The 21,047-nt window shown below is 34.5% G+C and overlaps 2 protein-coding genes and 2 non-coding genes across 6 annotated transcripts; all 4 read right to left on the reverse strand.

Moving 5' to 3' along the window:
• Positions 1 to 482: 482 nt before the first annotated feature.
• LOC132315151 (U6 spliceosomal RNA) lies at positions 483 to 585 on the reverse strand. The gene has a single exon (XR_009483584.1). It is a non-coding gene; the product is annotated as a U6 spliceosomal RNA (small nuclear RNA).
• A 7,640-nt stretch (positions 586 to 8,225) lies between these two features.
• Positions 8,226 to 12,363, reverse strand: LOC132313535 (protein STRICTOSIDINE SYNTHASE-LIKE 10-like). 3 transcript variants are annotated; one of them, XR_009483439.1, is made up of 2 exons: positions 11,661 to 12,363; positions 8,226 to 9,328 (listed from the first exon to the last, which is right to left on the reverse strand). XR_009483439.1 is itself a non-coding variant. In XM_059812339.1 (2 exons), exons 1-2 carry the CDS (start codon positions 11,615 to 11,617, stop codon positions 9,122 to 9,124), a joined length of 321 nt encoding a protein of 106 aa, XP_059668322.1. In that variant the 5' UTR covers positions 11,618 to 11,654; the 3' UTR covers positions 8,226 to 9,121. The 3 variants fall into 3 exon arrangements, 1 of the variants encoding a protein (XP_059668322.1); XR_009483438.1 differs by having other exon boundaries at positions 8,226 to 9,335; XM_059812339.1 differs by lacking the exon at positions 11,661 to 12,363 and adding an exon at positions 11,511 to 11,654 and having other exon boundaries at positions 8,226 to 9,335.
• On the reverse strand, positions 11,902 to 12,004 carry LOC132315153 (U6 spliceosomal RNA). Its single transcript, XR_009483586.1, has one exon. It is a non-coding gene; the product is annotated as a U6 spliceosomal RNA (small nuclear RNA).
• Positions 12,364 to 13,226: 863 nt separating the features above from the next.
• LOC132313536 (protein STRICTOSIDINE SYNTHASE-LIKE 10) lies at positions 13,227 to 16,408 on the reverse strand. Its single transcript, XM_059812340.1, has 3 exons — positions 16,064 to 16,408; positions 14,369 to 14,632; positions 13,227 to 13,924 (listed from the first exon to the last, which is right to left on the reverse strand). Exons 1-3 carry the CDS (start codon positions 16,339 to 16,341, stop codon positions 13,354 to 13,356), a joined length of 1,113 nt encoding a protein of 370 aa, XP_059668323.1. The 5' UTR covers positions 16,342 to 16,408; the 3' UTR covers positions 13,227 to 13,353.
• Between the last annotated feature and the right edge of the window lie 4,639 nt (positions 16,409 to 21,047).

The following is a 21,047-nucleotide window of genomic DNA, read 5'->3' on the forward strand; positions in this document are numbered from 1 at the left end:
ATTTTCATTTCATTTTACTATACATTTTATTGAAGCAAAGAAACTAATGAATTCCAAAAAAAAATTAGAACAAAGAATTGGTAATGGCAAGAGAAACCAAAAATATTAATGAAACAAAAACTGGTTCTGAATTGAAACTTAGAACGAACTCACACTTACACCCAAAATGCTTGCAATAACAATAGCAGAAAAGGAAGCCATGTCAAGCACAGATATCCATGTACGTTTCGAGATTTTATAGTTTCTGCCTTCAACAGTCACCAGAACAATAATTGATGGTGTAAATATAAATGGGTTACATAGCCCATATATATAACGCAGAGATAAACGAGGAAGGGAGCTCCACGGTAATCATCTTCTTGTGAGTCTCAAAGCCGATAAAAAGACACGTGGAAGAAAGGCAGGGGTAGTTTGGGAAACGGACGAATTAAAAAGGTATTTTTGTAAAAGCACATGCCGAATATTGGGCAAAAAGGTCAAAAAAAAATTTGGACCATTTCTCGATTTGTGCGTGTCATCCTTGCGCAGGGGCCATGCTAATCTTCTCTGTATCGTTCCAATTTTATCGGATGTCCCCGAAGGGACGTTAGTCAATTGTAAACGAATCATATATCAAGTGTACAGCCTTTTACTTTTTAGCCGATGTGGGACGCGTTGGTTCTTTGGAAAACGTGTTTTACACAGCCTACTAACCTACAATTCAACTCTACACAAATAGCCTGCAAACTTTAGAAATCTAAGCATATTATATTCCTATAAACTGTTCAATTTCGTTATAACTAACTCCTTTCCATCTATTCTAGCATCCTAGTTTGAACATCGTGTTATACATGTGCAAATCAATTGTCCAGGACGAATTGGAAAAAGGAAAAAAGTAAATTAAAAAATGTACGGACTAAATATTTGATCTTTTTAAATATCATATAAACAACTTAGGTAGAAGTAACATTGTCCTTGCATTAAATGGTACATTGTAACATTAACAAATGAGAGTATCCAATTTGAATACATATTAACTACATATTTTATATACACAAAAGAAAATAAAAGAGTTGTAGAATATAAAGAATAACATATTTTGAATAAAGTGACAGTGACCCTTCTACTAAGTTGCCACGACAAGATTTGAATCAATATGTTAACACCAAATTAACTTATTTAAATTAATGTTAATTACATTTATATCATAATCGTGTTACTTTAACGAGCAGTGATAGAAAAATCGAAGGTTTCTGCAAAAAGAATGATCGAATCTTACGTGGCTAAGCCACGTTAGATTGTTTCCTAAACATTTCTTTCTGTCTCTTCGTCCGCTGTTTCTCTCTTTCTCGTTTCCTCGCCGTTTCTCTCTCTCCTCTCTTCAAGTCCTCATTCTCACTTTTTTGTTCAAGTCTTCATAATATTCTCTTCATAGGCATCTCTACCTTGGATTCCAAGGAGATCTTTCAAATGAAAAAATTATTCAGAAGAGTTGCCGTCACAACAGACATTAATCTTTTACAAAATGAAAATCAAGAGAAATTGGTGAATCTTCTCAAAGCTTTGATGGCGATAGACTTTTTTTTTTTTTTTTTTTTTTTTTAATTATGCATTTTTTTAATTATGCAGACTTTATTGGCAAATATGTAATCTAAAAGATATAGAAAAGAAATTATATTTCAGTTTTGCCATACTTGAATCGCAAAGCGTTTTACAACATACATATTGTTCCATCTTTAATTTGGTTGAAAGTGAAGCTATCATAATCATCTGTTTCGTTTTGGCCCAAATGATAGAGTTATATATCATCCGTGGATTCAACCCTTGATTTTAAGAGGCAATACGAGATGGAATTTTATTTTTATTTTTCTCTTCAATTTTGAAAATAAAAAAGAGACAGATAGAGAGAAGAGATAGAGTGGAGAGAGGAAGAATCAAGAACCAGAAAAATGGAGAAAGAGGGAGAAAAGAGAGAGAAACAAAGACATTTATACTTTTAGAAAATACGTGGCCTAGCCACGTTAGGTTCGACTTTTTATTCAGTTGTTTGGTTCGGTCATTATATCATTTTCCTACTTTAATTAATTCTTCAAAACAAAAAATTCTTATTTGAATTTGCGAACTCAATCTATTTAATTTGACTGTTCAAGAACATAGCACAAGTATACCCTTTAGTATCTGAATAATGAGTGATCAAATTTTATTTTTTTTTAATTGGTACTCACACACACATACCTCCACCGAGGCTCAAATCCCGACCTCTCTTTGAAAAGTTGGAGCCTGATGGTACAGCTAAGCCACTCACATGTTGGTAAGTGATCATTTTCTATATAACATCCATGCTAAAATATTAATTACATTATATATACACATTATACTGTTTAAGGAATTAGGAGTTTAGGGATAGATATTAAAATTTATGATTACAATTTAAAGTTTATGCAAGGCTTCAGTCACTTCCAGTTCATGGTCTGTAGACCTCTTTATGCAAGATAGTATTACAAATTTAAGAAAAGCTTTTTCCCAACTAATTGGATTAGCATCCCTAATCCTACAATTGAAAGTAGGAATTGGGTTTTGGAAGTTGGAGAGTTGTTTTTACAGAGGTGAAGGTGAAAAATATCAACAAGCTAGTGGCTTAACAGTATTAGAATCTAATATCTTATAGAAAGGTTAGAGATTCGAATCTCGGTAGAGACATATGCAGGTAAGTACCAATTTAAAAAAAAAAAAGGGTGAAGGTGAAACAAACAGAGGAGAACCACCAGAAAGTTTTCCTATATCACACAACAAGAGTGCACTTTATATGTTAAATTTGGTCAAACAAGTTGCTCAATGCAGCCTTTTTTTTTTTTTAACGACCTAAATTCATTTCACAGTTTCATGACTTGAATTAACCACTTATGAATGTTGAAGGTTGTGTCCAGAAAAAGAGCAAACCACTTATCAACTTCATGAGGAATTTTTTATTTTTTATTTTATAATTCAAACAAGTTTGTAATCAACCTAAAACTATTAAGGAGAAAAGATATACAGATGGAAACTTGCACACCATTCAGGTAAAAAGAAGAAAAAAAAAAAAAAAAAAAGAATATGATTATTACACATCCCCTGTGCAGTCGTGTATAACATACTCGATCACCGCCTACATGCCCGCTAAAATCACCCCCTATAAAATAAACTTCATACACCGTTCATGGCTACTCTATGTGACAAGGAAATGAACTGTATCTATCATGATATGATTATTACACATCAAATTTAATTCATGGATTAGTTGCAAAAGCTGTAAGAGAGTTTTTTTTTTTTTTTTCCCCAAAAAATTGACCCATATCATGGTTAAGTTCCCCAAAACCTAGAAATCGATCACTGATCCAATTTGAGTGCCAGCAACTGTGCACATGCCTGCAAACACAAGCACATGCGCACAAACATAAACTTCATTAACACAGAAATGTTAAAGCATGCATGAACATGAAGTGCATCTTGTGTTCCTACAAATCACTGGTAGACAAACATATTTAATATATGCCTCCGATCACGAATTATATACGTACCTTCACTGTTACCACAATAATACTCACACGCCAGAAGACACATATTGATATATGTTATCTAACATTATACATCATGGGTCTCTCACTAAAAGGCAGAAAAACTGTTTGATTAAGAAGACTGCCACAAAACATACATTATCCATATAAGGTGACATTAGCAAATTGTCGCATCTAGTGGAACTTTATGGTCTCAAATTATTTATCAAGACTATATGTGTTGGTCGAAATTATAATCTTAAAAAATGACAATCCTAAACAAGAGAATTCGTGCACAAATAATGGTTAGATCAACAATTCAGAATAAATAATCATACAAAAATCACAAGATCTCATGGCAATAGTGCCAGATTGCAACATAACAGTCACTAGAAGTTAATATTAAGAATAAACCACCATGATATTCTCTCAATTGCAAGTCCAGTAGTCCTATAACACCAATGCACGAGTAATAAAGCTTACAATGTTCACCTTCATGCTTAAATTTTCAATGAACAATAAATGATCCCAAATGGCATCTCTAACTCAATTGGTAGGTTAGATCATTTGAATTTAATTTCCAACTTACTTCTGTACCGAAAGATAGTATACAGGAATATCATAATACATGAATATATGTACCAAAGTTGAAGCAAATTTTGCAGCTGCCTGATGATCGAGGCCACAAGAATATTGTGATATTAGGGAGTGGTAGACTGTGTTCTGACTTAACCACGGCCATTAACTGAAATCCGTGTTTTTGTGCTTGGCATTAATCAATTTGGGATGGCTGTGTTCAGTTGACGACCCAAAACAAGATGGAAAAAACATAAGGTCCATGATATCTCACCCAAAATAAAACAAAGAAGCAACTAGCTCTACCATGATTAATCTTGGGTTGAATCAGTCTGATCCAGTTAATTGGTTAAAAATGAACAGAATAAAAAGAAAAGGAAGTTTCTTTTAGAATTTGAGACCCAACATGAAAAATGAAGTGTTATATGAGGAACAAAGAATGAAGCAATGGATAAAGAAGAAAAATAGGAGGTAACATTTGTAATACCAATATAATTAGGGTTTGATAGCCTAGCTTCTATTGTGAAGAATTGTATCCAAAATATTATAGAAATAAAACAAATACGGCATTTATATTTGTGATGAATTGAATAAACCAATTGACGGACAAAGATACATGAATAGATAGAAACATATAAACACACAAAAAATTCACAACTAAAAAGAAAGGGGAAGCAAAGAAACCAATGAATTCCAGAAAAACAATAAAAACAATTAGAACAAAGAATTGGTAATGGCAAGAGAAACCAAAAATATTATTGAAGCAAAAACTGGTTCTGAATTGAAACTTAGAACGAACTCACGAACTCTTACCCCCAAAATGCTTGCAATAGCAACAGCAGAAAGGGAAGCCATATCAAGCACAGATATCCATGTGCGCTTCGAGATTTTAAAGTTGCTGCCTTCAACAGTCACCAGAACAATAATTGATGGCGTATATATAAATGGGTTATATATAATGCAGAGATGAAAGAGGAAGGGAGCCCCACGGTAATATTCTGGTGAGTCTCAAAGTGGATGGAAAGACACGTGGAAGAAAGTTAGGGGTAGTTTGGGAAACTGACGAATTAAGAGGGTGTTTTTGTAAAAGCACATGCCGAATATAATCTTCTCTGTATCGTTCCAATTTTATCGGATGTCCCCGAAGGGACACGAGTCATTTGTAAACGAAACATATATCAAGTGTACAGCCTTTTACTTTTTAGCCGATGTGGGACGAGTTGGTTCTTTGGAAAACGTGCTTTACACAGCCTACTAACCTGCAATTCAACTCTACACAAATAGCCTGCAAACCTTAGAAATATAAGCATATTATATTCCTATAAAACTGTTCAATTTCATTATAAGTAACTCTTTTCCATCTCTAGCATCCCAGTTTGAACATCTTGTTATACGCATGCGCAAATCAATTGTCCAAAACGAATTGGAAAAAAGGAAAATAAAAATAATAAATTGTCCGAACTAAATATTCAAACTTTCTAAATATTATATAAACTTAGTACAAGTCACATTGTCATTGTATTATAAGTACATTGTAACATTAACAAAGAAGTGTATTCAATTTGAATACATATTAACCACATATTTTATATACACGAAAGAAAATAAGAGAATCGTAAAATATAAAGAATAACATATTTTGAATGAAGTGATAGTGACTCTTCTACCAAGTTGTCACGACGAAATTTGAATCAATATGCTAACACCAAATTAACTTATTTAGATACATTAACAAAGAAGTGTATTCAATTTGAATACATATTAACCACATGTTTTATATACACGAAAGAAAATAAGAGAATAGTAAAATATAAAGAATAACATATTTTGAAGGGTAAAGTGCAAAAAACCCCCTTCAACTATTGGCCATATGCAATTAACCCCTTTGAACTACAATTTGCCCCCTTAAACTATTGAATTTGGTGCAATTGACCCCCAATGTGACATCTCCGGCCAATTGGTGTAAACGGAAATAGTAAAAGACAATTTTACCCCTGTATAAAGCCACGTCGTTTCAAAAAAATTTAGCAACCACCAGCTAAAAAAATAAATTCTGAAAAAAAAAAAAAAAAAAAAATCAGGCCATCACCGTGAGTCAACCATGGCCGAACCAACCCATCACCGTTCAGCCCACCATTCAAGCTCGTCCCCACTGCCGTCTCTTCATCCGCAAACTCACAGCCGAAGTCGCAACCAGCTCATCGCCGTTCAGCCGCAACCAGCCCATCGCCGCGAGTCAACCATGGCTGAACCAGCCCATCGCCGTTCAGCCCACCTTGCTCATCGGTCCTCTCCATCATCCGAGCTTTATCCCTGCAGCCGTCGCTTCATCTGAGCGCCGCCGAGTCATCCACGGCCGAGCCACCGCTGATCCAGCCCGCCGATCTCACCGCTGCATTTCGCCGCTGCCGCCACTTCACTGCCGGTCCATTCCTTGCCAGAGTCACCATCGCCGTCCAGCCCCCCACAGGAGGAATCACTATTCCTCCCGATCGACCAAAGCATACAAACAGAGACAAACAGAATTATACGATCATCAGTTTGTGCATATATATGTATATAGAATTACAGAAACGATATAGAGAGAGAAAGAGGAGAGGAGAGAGAGAGTGCGAATAAATTGAGGAAAATAAACCCTTATCCTCTGAAGCGAATTCTGAGTTGTGATATTTGTGGTTATCGGAGTCCAAGCTTGTGCACCTCACGGCCAAGAGTCATCCGTCTACACGACCTGCCTTCATCGGCTCCGCACCGACCAAGAGCTCATCACACAGCCGCCAGATCTATTCTCACAGCTCTTTTCTTGTCTCCTCCAGATCCGCCGCGAGCTCGATCCACCATAGCCGGATCTGTTCTCACCGGCTTTTCATTGCCATCAACATCCTCAAGCTTGCCGCGCTGCAAATCCAAGTCCAAGACCCAGATCTATCTCGCCGGTCATTTCCATCCTCACAGCCGGATCTGTCTCGCCGGCCATCTTCATCCTCGAAGGTGTAGTTGTGGGGACGGACAGGACGGTGGTGATGGTATCGTCTGTTTTATTGACGATGAACAATGTATATTTAGTATAAGGGCGTGTTTGGGTGTTTTAAGTGGTTTTGGGTATAAAGGTAAAGGGTTGTATGGTCATTTAAAGAAATTTGGTTTGTCACGTGACCCATCACGTGCGTTTTCACGGCCAAAGTCAACCGGCTTATCACCGGAGGGGGTTAATTGCACCAAATTGATTAGTTCAAGGGGGTTATATGTCAAATTAGTAGATCAGGGGGGTTAATTGCATATGGCCAATAGTTGAAGGGGGTTTTTTGCACTTTACCCTATTTTGAATGAAGTGATAGTGACTCTTCTACCAAGTTGTCACGACGAAATTTGAATCAATATGCTAACACCAAATTAACTTATTTAGATTGATGTTAATCATATTTATATCATAATCGTGTCAATTTAATTAATTCTTCGAAACAAAAAATTCTTATTTGAATTTACAAACTCAATCCATTTAATCTGATTTGACTTGTTCAAGAACATAGCACAAATATACCCTTATTTATATCTGAATAATGAGTGATTATTTTCAATATAACATCCGTATTAAAATATTAATTACATTATACATACACATTATACTGTTTAAGGAATTAGGAGTTTACGGATATTAGAATTTATGACTAGAATTTAAAGTTTATGAAAGGCTCAAGTCACTTCCAGTTCATGGTCTGTAGACCTCTTTATGCAAGAAAGTAAAAAGTGTTAGTATTACAAATTTAAGAAAAGCTTTTTCCCAACTAATTGGATTAGCATCCCTAATCCTACAATTGAAAGTAGGAATTGGGTTTTGGAAGTTCGAGTGTTGTTATTACAAAGGTACAGGTGAAACAAACTGAGGAGAATTTCCCATATCACAACAGGAGTGCACTTTATATGTGAAGTTTGGTCAAACAAGTTGATCAATGCTGGCTTGTTTTTTCTAACCACCTAAATTCATTTCACAGTTTCATGAATTGAATTAGCCACTGGTGATTGTTGAAGGTTTGTGTCCAGCAAAGAGCAAACCACTTATCAACCTCATGAGGAATTTTTATTTTTTATTTTTTGCCTTGAGCGAAGCAGCTGAAAGAATATGAGTGACACATGCAATTTTATAATTCAAACAAGTTTGTAATCAACCTAAAAATATTAAGGAGAAAATACATACAGATGGAAACTTGTGCTTCAGGTGAAAAAAAAAAAACAGAAAAAGAAGAGGAAAGCAGGAAATGCCAGACCAACAGATCAGGTAGATCTTTTAGTACAAATTATAAATGCCAATAAAAGGCATAACCACTGACCCAAGCCACATTTTCCCATTTTTCTCCTCTACTTCCTGCAAGTATTGGTTTCGGCTACTAGCACAAAGGATCGGTCTTTGCTCAAGGCCACACCATTGGCAAAAGTGAAATCTTTACTTCTTTGCTTGATTTTTCATATTTCATCAACTTGCCTTTGTTTGGTCGCCGCCATGAATTGCCTGTTAAAGAAATGACAATTAGAGCATATTAGCATTGCCAATAGTTGGCTTTTATTTTGTATGACAGCGGCTGGAAGCAACTTGAGAAAATTACTTAATCTAAATGGAGATGAAAATAGTGGCAAGTAAACACAGCATTACAAATTCCTTTTAACCTCTAATAGGGCACTTTGTAATCTTAATCATTCTGTCAATGCTAATATTCCTTGAATCTGTAACTCTAGAGTCCCCATGCTAATGATCTATGTTTTCAGACCTCCTAGAAATTCCAAACAAAGCCTTATTGGGCATTTGGAAGATCAACAATTGTAAATATTCATGTGCTAGCAAAAATTTGCATCCTCATACTTTTTTCTCCTTCAAAAGCCGTTTGAATTAGCCTGTAAAGAGATTAAAATTCTTACCCGAAAAGTTACTTTCAACCATAATAACCTTACTGGTAAATTTCATTGTAAAGAAGGAAAGCTTTGATTCTCTGTGAGCTCACACATGAAAGCTTGTGCTCGTGTCTGTGAAGTATTGCTCATCAAATGTCCATATCGTTGGTGAGCCGTAAGGGCTGGCCTTCAACTTCTGTCACTGGTTGAGTAGCCAAACCTCCAGTAGGTCCTACTACTTGAAGGCCCAAGTAGGCATCAGCAATATAAAGATCTCCAGTTCTCTGATCAAATCGTAGTCCTAAAGGCGTACTGCATACATGCTCCATTTCCGGTGAAAATGGGCTGATACACTCCTTCCCTCTCCATAAAAAATAAAAATAAAAATAAATTAATAAAATTAAGGGTCATTAGATTAAAAGAAATCCAACCATTAACATCATTGTGAATACAGAAATTGCTTATTTTGTAATAGTATCAAAATAACTTGCATGACTTTAAAAGCAACATCAGGATCTCAAAATAACTTGCATGAGGATATCTTATTTTGCTATCATGAGCACTTCTTCACATTCTTATGCTCAAGTATCAGGACGCATTGAATTTCAATGGATTTGACTATATGGAACTTCTCAAAATGAAGTTATATTGGTTGGACGGGAGAATATTTTAATTTGACTAACAAGTTCATCGATATTCCATTACATATAGACTAAGAAGCACGAAAACGGATACGGGACACGGACACGGCTACATGGATTGTGTCTGCGGTGTGGATGTGGTCATGGGACCCTGGTATCTGAGGTGGTGTGAGCACATGGGTTATATTCAAAGCCAAGATGATGGAGACAATGCAAGACCTGTTGCAGTCAAGATGAACTTTGAGTTCATGGTTTAGCTTGAAGATGATTGAACAGGAAATAAGTGAATTTGGGTTCTCTCTTTTAAGACTTGAGAGAACTCAAATTAGGCTGTCCCCTCCCCCCCCTATCTCTCTCTCACAAGTAAATACTTCAAGACCCCCCACAAACCAGGGTGGCCTTCTTTAACCTCTCCATTCAGTGCATTTTTCTTTTTTCTAATGATTTAGATTTTTTTTTTATATAAACCTTCCAAGTGTTCAACCAAATCATGTGATAATGCTTCTGAAAACCTTGAAGTGCTCAATTGAATTATGTGATACTGCTTTCAATATATTTAAATGTTGATTTAAATTGTTGATATTGATATATATATACTAAATTTCACAATGAAGTGGGACTTTTTCAAAAAAATCTTTAATGTGTGCAACTAAATCAAACTAGTAGATAGACTAATAGTCTACTACCTGAAATTTTTATGTAATAAATTAGAGATCGATAGTCAGACAGATCATTTCAGTGGGAGCATGGACTCCACCAATGACATTAGTGGTGATATCACAGGAAACAAATATCCTTCTTAGTCCCATTGGCTGAGCTTCCAAACTTTGGCAGCCTATATGTTGTTGATTTGGTTGGGAATAAAGTAAGCCCAGGCCTGGTGATCAGTCTTATTAATGTTCCATACATGTTTTGGTACATGAGGATTAACCCAGCTCTCACACTCACACACTTCTTGCCTAGAACATGTAGAGGTATAGGATGCGGTTAGTCTGAAGTTAGTGGATTCAAGCAGCCATTAGTCTTTTCGGATATTAACCTATTGATCTCCTCTCGCAACTCTCCACATGGCCTCCTTTTACAACACTTCTCTGCCATGCCCAAGAAGAGCCCCCACCCACTCTAGCCTCCATGAAAGAGTTATTTTGACATGTATTTGGGCCTTATAAACATGGAAGGAGTTCAATTATGATAAATAATTCAAATTAATTTCTAAAGAATGTAGAAGAAACTAAATTTAAATAAGAAAGCTTAAAAATATTAACTGTAATTGGTTACAGCTGATACTTTGAAAGAGAGAATTGAATTTGAGTGGTTAAGACTTAATATTGCATACTTCTAGTTAGGTTTGAAGGATAGACCAGCCAAAACACATGGATTGTAGAGCAGTAGGCCAACATATCTTGACCTGGAGCTTAGTGATCTTTAGGAAATCAAGGATTATATTGAGTTGGCTCGACGCTATGATCAAACCCAGCCCAAACCCATTCTCACATGCCAAACCCAAAGGGTGCAATAGTCATACAGAAAATCTGTTTTACTAATATAATTAGGGTTTGATAGCCTAGTTTTTATTGTGAGGAAAGGCATCCTAAATATTTTAGGAATTAAGCAAATACTACTGTTTTTGTTTGCATTTCAATTTGTGATGAATCATGAATTGAAGAAACCAATTAAGGGACAAAAGTACAAGTACATGAACAGAAAAAAAAAAAAAAAAAACTAATGAATTCATTCACCGAAAATAAGAATCTAATGAATTCCGAAGAAAATATGGAACAAAAAATTGGCACGAGAAGCACAATTAGTGATGCTACTAGCCTACTACTACAAGAGAAGCCAAAAAATCCATTGAAGCAAAAACTGGTTCCGAATTACAACTTAGAACAACCCTTACCTCAAAATGCTAACTATAACAACAGCAGAAGAAGAAACAAAATCAAGCACAGATATCCATGTACATCTAGACCTACGATTATATAATTGTGTGTAAGCCACAGCCATGAAGAGAACCTAATAGAGAGTGAAAAGGGAAGAGACAACTAACCTTGGTTTCGAGTTGTTGCCCTCAACAGTCACCAGAACAATAATTGATGGAGTATATATATATAGAGAGAGAGAGAGAGATGAAAGAGGAAGTTGGAGTTGCAGAGGGAAGGTACACGGTAAGCTTCTGGTGGGCTTTGAATAGACACGTGGAAGAAAGCCATGGGTACTGTGGGAAACTGATTAATTAGGAGGGCGTTTTTGTAAAAGCAGATGTCGAAGAAGGGATAAAAATGTCAAAAAAAATTTTGAACCATTTCTCGATTTGTGCGTGTCATCCTTGCGCAGGGGCCATGCTAATCTTCTCTGTAAAGTTCCAATTTTATCGGATGTCCCCGAAGGGACACAAGTCAGCTGTAAACGAAACATATATCAAGTGTACAGTCTTTTAGTTTTTAGCCGATGTGGGACGAGTTAGTTCTTTGGAAAAGCACAGCCTACTAACCTACAATTCAACTCTACATATATACGGAGTAGTCAGCAAACTTTTGGAATCTAGTGACTAGTCTTTACAACCCTTCAATTTCATTACAATTCGTCTATCCTTGCCTCTTGGTTTGAACTTGTTATACAATTTGAATGTCCAAATCAATTGTCCAAAAACCAAATGGAAAAAGACAAAAAAAAAAAAAAAGAAGTTTCTCCGTATGATCTCCTAGTCAACTTGCTCAAAATTAATTGCCTCTTGGTTTGTATCATCTCTGTCCCACATTCATTTATAATGAATATATAATTAATGCATTATTCTCTTTTAAAATTATTAAATTATTTTTTTTAATTTAAATACATATAGTTACAAAATTTAAATTTTTTTAAAAAAATAAAAGATAATGGTAGAAATATAAAGGAAAAATATTTCGATTTTTCAAAGAGGACAACTAATTTGGGACATGTAAAAATAAAATAATGAACTATTAATATAAAACGGAGGGAGTACATGTTATCAGGGCCTACTTGTTTTGGCGTTTCTAAATGTTACATAAACTTAGGTACTTAGGCATATTCTACAAGTATAATTTTTAATGTATGACAAGATGATTCTTAAAAGTATATTGAATTTGGTGGGGTTTGATCCATCTCTAACAAATTGGAGTATTAAATTGAAAATATTAATTGAGTACATTGAAAAAAATTAAAAGAATACGATGACGTCGTCATCATCCTTACATTATTTCTCTAGGAATAGAATCAGCCACATGAATTATTATTTTTTTCATTCTTTTTATTAATTATAATTTCTCTAGGAATAGGATCGGCCACATGAATTATTATTTTTTTCATTCTTTTTATTAATTATAATTTTACTTAATATGTTTAACCTATGAACTAATTTAGATTGACGTGCCATGGAATGCAGGTTTGTGCCCAGCAAACCACTGATCAATATCATGCGTTTTCTTCTTCTTTTTCCTTCCCCCCTCTAAAGAATATTGCAATTCAAACAAGTTTGTAATCAAGCCATAAATATTCAGGAGAAAATATATACAGATAGAAACTTATGCACCCTACTTATGTGCCCACCACCAGGAAAAAAAAATAAAAAAAAAAAAAAGAAAAAAGAAAAAAAGAAAAAAGCAAAGCAAGAAATGCCAGACCATCGTATCAAGTAGATGTTTTAGTACAAATTATAAATGAAAAAAAGAAAAGAAAAAAGGAAAGCAAGAAATTCCAGACCATCATATCAAGTAGATGTTTTAGTACAAATTATAAATGCCAATAAAAGGCATAATCACTGACCCAATCCACAACTTTCCGTTTTTCTCCTCTACTTCACTCAAAAACCTCAAACTCTTTCCTCCACTATCTTCTAAGACCTCCAAAACTTCTCCTTCCCCACTTAACTTTATTGCAGCTGCATGGGCCCTCTTTCCTACTAAGAGGTAGTGCAGCTGCTTGAAGCTAAGTGAAACCTCTAATAGTTTCTCACCAGCCCATGAATTAGACAGTACCCAGTTTGCCAAAATGCCTCTCTTGGCATGCAAAGCCACCCAAAACTCCCCCCTTGAATTCCTTCTAATATTGTCTGGAAAACCAGGTAGCTCAGCAAATGTATCAATTTGTCCTGCGTTAGGGCCTTGCACCCAAAGTCTTATGATCCTGCAACTAGTGGTTTCGGCTACTAGCACGAAGGACCGGTCTTTGCTCAAGGCCACACCATTGGCAAAAGCAAGCCCCCTTAGTAAGATCGTTACTCCTTTGCTTGATTTGTCATATTTCATCAACCTGCCTGTTTTGTCGCCGCTCAAAAGTGATGACATGAATTCCCTGCATAAGATAAGACAAATTAGAGCATATTAGGCATTGATTGAAGCAATTTAAGGAAAATTAATTCAGATGCTCTAAGATATTACTTAATAATCTAAGCAAAGATGATAACGGTGGCATATAAACTCGGCATTAGTAATTCCATTAAACCTCTAATATGGCCCTTTTAATCTCTCTTGAAAAGTAGGAGCAATGACAATATATTTTTCTTCAGAAAGGTTTGCAATGATAAAATTCCTTGAACACAGTAACGTGCAAGGGGGATTCAAAAGGGCATTTGGAAGGTTAACAAAAATATGCATCCTCATACTTTTTCTCCATCAAGAGCCAATTGTATTAGCCTGTAAAGAAATTTAAATTCTTACCCGAAAAGTTACTTTCAATCAGAAACTTACTGGTATATTTCATTGTAAAGAAGGAAAGCTTTTCTTCCCTGTGAATTACCTTCTATGGAAGTTTGTGCTTGTGTCTGTGAAGTAAATCACATCTTCTTGCTCGTCAATGTCCATATCATTGGTGAAGCGTAAGGGCTGGCCTTCGACTTCTGTCACTAGTTGTGTAGCCAAACCTCCAGCAGGTCCTACCACTTGAAGGCCAAAGTAGGCATCAGCAATATAAAGATCTCCGGTTCTCTGATCAAATCGTAGTCCTAAAGGCCTACCGCACACATGCTCCATTTCCGGTGCAAATGGGCGGACGCACTCCTTCCTTCTCCATAATAAATAAAAATATATATATATATTCAAGGTTCATTAAATTAAAAGAAATCCAACTATAAACACCATTGTGAATATAACAATACTGATTTCATTACAACAAGTTTCGATGCACACTTACATATAAGAATAAGGAGAAGTTAGAAGTGTGAAAACAGAGCTTTTCACTTCCTGACTTAAATATCAGGTAGTGAAACTAAGAACTCCAGATCTTGGCCGAAAGGTCAAGTGAAACTAAGAACACAAGTTTAGGTTTGATTAGCTGGAACAGAGTTAATGAAAGTACATACAATTTAATGCAAAGGGTTTGACTAAAGGAGGAGAGTAGAAAACAGAGCCTTCCTTAAGCAAGAACACAACCTTAAAGGTCAAGTGAAACTAAGAACACAAGTTTAGGTTTGATTAGCTGGAACAGAGTTAATGAAAGTACATACAATTTAATGCAAAGGGTTTGACTAATGGAGGAGAGTAGAAAACAGAGCCTTCCTTAAGCAAGAACACAACCTTAAAGGTCAACATCAATATAGGTTAATGAATATTCTGTTTTTTCAAAATAAAATCAATTCATCTTCTACATTAATTAGGTCACAACATATGAATTTTATGATGATTTATAGGGATGACAATCATATGTCCAGCTAGTCCAACTGAGCTCTAGGCTTGGTATATTATTTCTATAAATGTATGCCTTACATAATAAGCTAGGCTAGATGGGAACCGCTTGTTATATAGTAGTTAGATTGGTAAGAGTCCAGATGTAGTTTACAAACAGAAGCACATCATTCTCTAACCCAAAAATGAATTGAACCCACTTTTAACAAATCCTATACTCATTATATCCCAGCCAAGAAACCATTATAATTAAAGTTGGAGTATGATCATACAATTTCTTAGACCACTTGAACAGCTCATATGGTCTGATTTTGTCATAAGTAATTTATTTAATCATTAAAAAGAAGAAGAAGATAATGCTCAATTCAACTGGTTTAAAGACCTCAATCCATTTAATTTTTATTTTTATATTTACATTCTTTGAATTTTATGAGTTCAAAAATCTCACCCACTTTGAAGTGTGTTACTCACAGTCCCACATTGCCTTATCAAAAGCACTTAAAAAGCACCTAATTCAAAACGACACCTAAAATATTATTTTTTTATTTTTTTTTTTTTAACAAAAGATGAGGTCATTCTAGGAACTTCATATCACCATTTATGGCTACTCTACATGACGGGGAAATGAACTGAATCTAGCATGATATGATTGTTCCACATCAAATTCAGTTAATGAGTTAGTTGCAAAAGTTGCAAGAGAGAGTTTATTTATTTAGTATTATTATTATTTTATTTTAAAATTGACCCAAAATAGAAAGAAAAAAAGAAAAATAAAAGAGACTGTGTAAAATAAAAAAAAGGTATTTGTTACCTTTGTGAAGTGGTGACAGCAAAATCAATCCAACCAAGGTCATCTCCTTGCCACTTGAGAATCCGGCCGTCAGCAACCCCGGTGTAGGGGCCCTCACCGTTGGGATCGAAAGCGAGACTCTCCGGCCCGACGGCTCCGGAGAGATGGAGTATGTCTGCGGTGTGGAGGTTGTCATGGGACCCTGGAATCTGAGGTGGTGTGAGCACATGGCTTATTTTGGAAGCCAAGATGGAGACAATTGCAAGTACTGTTGCAGTCAAGATAAGCTTTGAGTTCATGGTTTAGCTTCAAGTTTATTCAACTGGATACTACTGTCTCTCTCTCTCTCTCTCTCTCTCCTTAAAATAAGTAGTAGTAGTACTTGACGACCACAACACCACCCGTGTGGTCCTCTTTTACCGCTCCATTCGGTGCAAGATATTTGAATATTATTTTTTATTTATTTTTAAATAGGTAGACAATTTTTTTTTTTGGAAGTAAAAAAGAGGTAGACATTCCGTTTATAATTTCATATATTTATATATATAATATCAAGGGAAGCAAACAAATTAAGTCTATTAAAGCAACAATTAAACTACAAGGAAAGTATATATATATATATATATCGATGTTCAAAGACAGGCATTCCTAACTATCATCCATAACAATTTGACTGACTGGCCAGTCTATATATATATATTTATTACCCCCCTCTCCCCACCCACCTGAGATGAGGTGGTGAGGATATGGTGCTGATTCAAAAGAGACAAATACCCTTCTTAGTTCTTCGATCCATTGGGCTGGAGTTGGAGTTTCCAAACTTCCAATTCTATATTTGTTGATTTGACTCATCACAATAAGCCTCATAGTTTGAGTAAGCCCAGACCTGCCGCTCATCACTCCCTTGAAACTCACAAAGAGGCAGCTTCAAAATTCTCTTTCAATCCACCACATTATAAATATTGATGAATTATTGTCCCATTTTTCGTATAGAAAATTCTAAAAATTTTCAATTACTCGTAATCTTTATAATCGTTGAACAAAACATTTTAAAAAAAGAGACTCTGTTTTATTAATTACTGTACAAAAGTTTTTGTTATAAATTATTTATTGAAATCGTTAAAAAAAATTAATTATACCATTACTCATTGGTAAACGAGGATAAACCCAACTCACCAATTTTTTGCAATAACATTTAGGGTTAGTTTGGTACGGTGAAATGAAATAAAAGAGAGTGGAATGAAATAGTTTTTTTTTTTTCATTCTTGTGTTTGATGCGAATTTAAAATTTAGAATCATCATTCTCCATTATTCTTGGAGAATGGTCATTCTATTAAAATTATTTGACATTCCAACAAAAGGAATGACCATTCCACATTCCATTCCCTACTCATTCTAATCCCACCTCCAATCTCATTCCATTTCAATTCATTCCACCATACCAAATTAGCCCTTAAAAAATGATAAGATGAGATGACTATGAAGTTAGTGGATTCAAGAAGCCAATCACCTCTTGCAGCTCTCCACATGGCCCGTCCACTCTAGCCAGCCTCCATGAAATGTTATTTGGCTTTATAAACTTGGAAGATTTCAATTATAATAAATAATTTAAATTAATTTCTAAAGAGTGCAGAAGCAATTAAATTGAAAGCTTAAAATTTTATTGGTTACTGCTGATATTTCAAAGAGAAAATTGAATTTGAGTGGGCCTAGTTATTATTTGAAGGATAGCCCAGCCCAAACACAGGGATTGTAGTAGGACGTCATACATTGGCCTGGACCTTGGTGGATCTCTGGAACTCATGATTTATATTGAGCTGGCTTAACACTATGATCAAGCCCAGCCCAACACTGTCCTGAGTGTCCTCTGTCTAGGCTTCTAGTTCTACCCTCGGTAGGGTGTGGGGTCGACTAGAATTACTTTATTCCAGCTCTTTTGTGCTATTTTACAAATTGATATCCGGGCAGCGGACTAGTTAATTCTATTTGTCAAAGTAAAATAATTAAAGTCATTAACTTTTTTTTTGGTCTCACTTCAGTCCATCAATAGTCATAATTGTTTCGTTTTAATAAATAGAGGCGGGAATATCATTTTCCTTAAACTTGTGAATGCTTTCAAATTTATCCAATAAAGAAATCTTAAAATTTTGTATTTAAAGCCTTTAAAACAATTGTATTGGGCATAAGTCATAGTAATGTTCCATACATGTGAATCCAAAAGGAAGATAAGATTCTGGGGTCAATTAAAATGGCCCAATGGGATTTTAAAGGGACACCCACACATGTCCATTGGTGTTGGGGTGGGTGGACATTTAGAAAATATTGCACACTCCTCAAAGAATCACATAGAAAAATGGCCTTACTTACAAAATTAAAACTCTACTCATTAATAAATCATAACCATCAGTGGTGTTATTGATATTTTACAAAGGTACCAATGACTAAACATGGTGCATGAACCCCAAACAAATAGTTTTTTTTTTTAAGAAAAAAAAAACAAAGAAATACATTAATAATGAACCATAACATAAAAATAAAAAAAAAAACAAAAAAAAAAACAAACAAACCCTAAGTACAAGCTGGCAAAATCATTTTTTTTATTGGAGTACTATTATTTTATCTAGGCACAAAAGTAGAAAAAATATTGTATGGAACCACCAAGTGCACATGATGTTTATCCAACTTTCTCAATCCTTATGAGGCTCTTAGCTAATGGAACCTAGCTAGTGGACCCCATGATGGTATTGACCAAGTCAAATGATTGCTTCACTCTGATCAAAATGGGCTTAGATAATCAGATGGTCTAATTTGAACCACTCTTCAACATGTCAAGGATCAATCATCACCATAGAAGATGATGAAAACTTGGTCCGACTTGGATTGACCCAAAAAATGAAAAAAAAAAAAATTTATATACTCCGTATATTAAATTAAATTATTGGGTCAATGTAATAATAAACCTAATACAAGGATAAGCATGTATATAACCTTTTGGAGATGGGAGATGTAAATATTAGTATGAATTTTCTTGTATATGTAGTGTTTAGCCCCACAACCCCATATTCCCATCTTCTTTCCCCGACAAGAATCATGATTTGAAAACTCCGAACCAAACAAGATTTTCTGTTATTAAGAGAGAAATCCTTCCTTGGAATGATAGAGATTGGGACCATCCCATTTAAATGAATAATAATAGTAACTGTCTTTTGCTCTTTTGTTTCTTTTCTTTTTCTTTTGGCCTCTTGGAGGTGTTTGACTTTTTTAAAATTGGTTTAATGAATTCAATATGAGTTCTCCCAAGTCCAATTTTGATGCTAAGCATGAAATGATGACATTCTAGAAATGTGAAATTTTTCTGATTTAAGTATTTATGATGATGTAATAATAGTGATTATCAAGAGTGTATGATAAGAAGATAAACCATTAAAAAAACATTAACAAACAATTCAAATCTATGATAAAGTAGTCCAACTCAAATTAGAATATATTTGATTGTGCATTTTTGAATTTAAATTCCTTCAAATAGTTAAAAAATTACTAAAATTATGACCCCTTCTATACTATGGTGTATACCAGGTTTGACGAATCTCAACTCACACGTTTAAAGAATAAAATTAATCTGATACAATATAACATCCGTGCTACAGGGATTTAGCGTTTGATATCCCACAATAGCCATCTTTTTGAGCTTTTAATGCTAGTGGATGGATTTGGCAAGTTTCCAACATCCACGAATGGTATTAGAGTTTTATTAACTATTTCACTTACACTTTTTCCATAGTTTTGTCTGTTATATAGAATCAAATATAACCTAACAACTAGATTTAGTAGTTTTAACATATAGTAGTATTAAAAGTAACTTTTACTTTATTTTTGTAATCGCAATGAGGATCTCTGCAAATACAAGCAAAGGGTGAGAAAAGGTTTGTGGTGGTTTATACTTTTGTGATGCTATAGGTTACTTCTAAGCACTCTAGGCGCGATCTTTTGCTTTTAATATATATATATATATATATATATATATATATATATATCAACTTTGCTTCACAAAAACAGAATAAGTGATTTAATAAAAAATAAAAAGTGGGGATATAGAGTCTCTAGCTAGGCACAATTCTTGAGCAAGGAATTGAATACAACTGAATGCTAAGATCTCATGCTATTTGAAATTCATTTATAAATTTTAAATTTACAATGAGTCCAATATGAATCTTCTTAAGAAGATTTGTGTTGGAGTTGAATCAAATTTAAATCTTCTATAAATCAAGTTTATTTTAACGTACTTACTCCCTAACACAAAATAAAAAAAGTCTTCTTAAGCACCATACCAATATATACCTAAGTACAAGCTAGCAAATTTATTTTTTATCTTTTGGGGAATGAAAGTGAAATATGTATATATATATATATGTTCTAGTTTGATACTTTGATAGGCACATCCATTGTTCAATCAACACAATCAATGATTCTCAGAACTTGTTCTAGTTGAATTTGACTTTAAAAAAGAGAAAAATAATGTTAGTAAGTAAAAAATTTAGAAAAATGTATGTTAGGTCCATATCAACACCGAATACAAGGATAACCACACACACAGAGGATCATTCCCATGTTCTTTAGCCGGCAAGAATCATGATTTGAAAGCTACTAAGCAAGAAAGAATCCCTTCGTTTTTAAGACCAAATCCTTCCTTGGAATAAACACTGGGACCATTCCATTTAACAAGTCCAATTTGCATTTCTAAGATTTGCTACTTTTTTTTCCATGATTTCTTCCTTTTCTTTTCTTTTATTTTTTATTTTTTATTTTATTTTTTCTTCATACCAATCCCCTCCCAATGGATTAGGTCAGTTATTACAGAAAAATGGTTAGAAGTTTTTTTTTTTTAATTTTTAATTTGAGTTAAGAAAGCATTCTAATTGGATCACATGTCATAAAGAAACTTAATAATATATTCACACAAAATCGAACTATATATAGTTCTCTAAATATATACTTCTACATAATA

The sequence above is a fragment of the Cornus florida genome, unplaced genomic scaffold, assembly GCF_030987335.1.
Source record: "Cornus florida cultivar Cherokee Brave unplaced genomic scaffold, ASM3098733v1 CherokeeBrave_3.0.0_Hap2_Chr06, whole genome shotgun sequence".
In the NCBI taxonomy this organism is placed as follows: Eukaryota; Viridiplantae; Streptophyta; class Magnoliopsida; order Cornales; family Cornaceae; genus Cornus; species Cornus florida.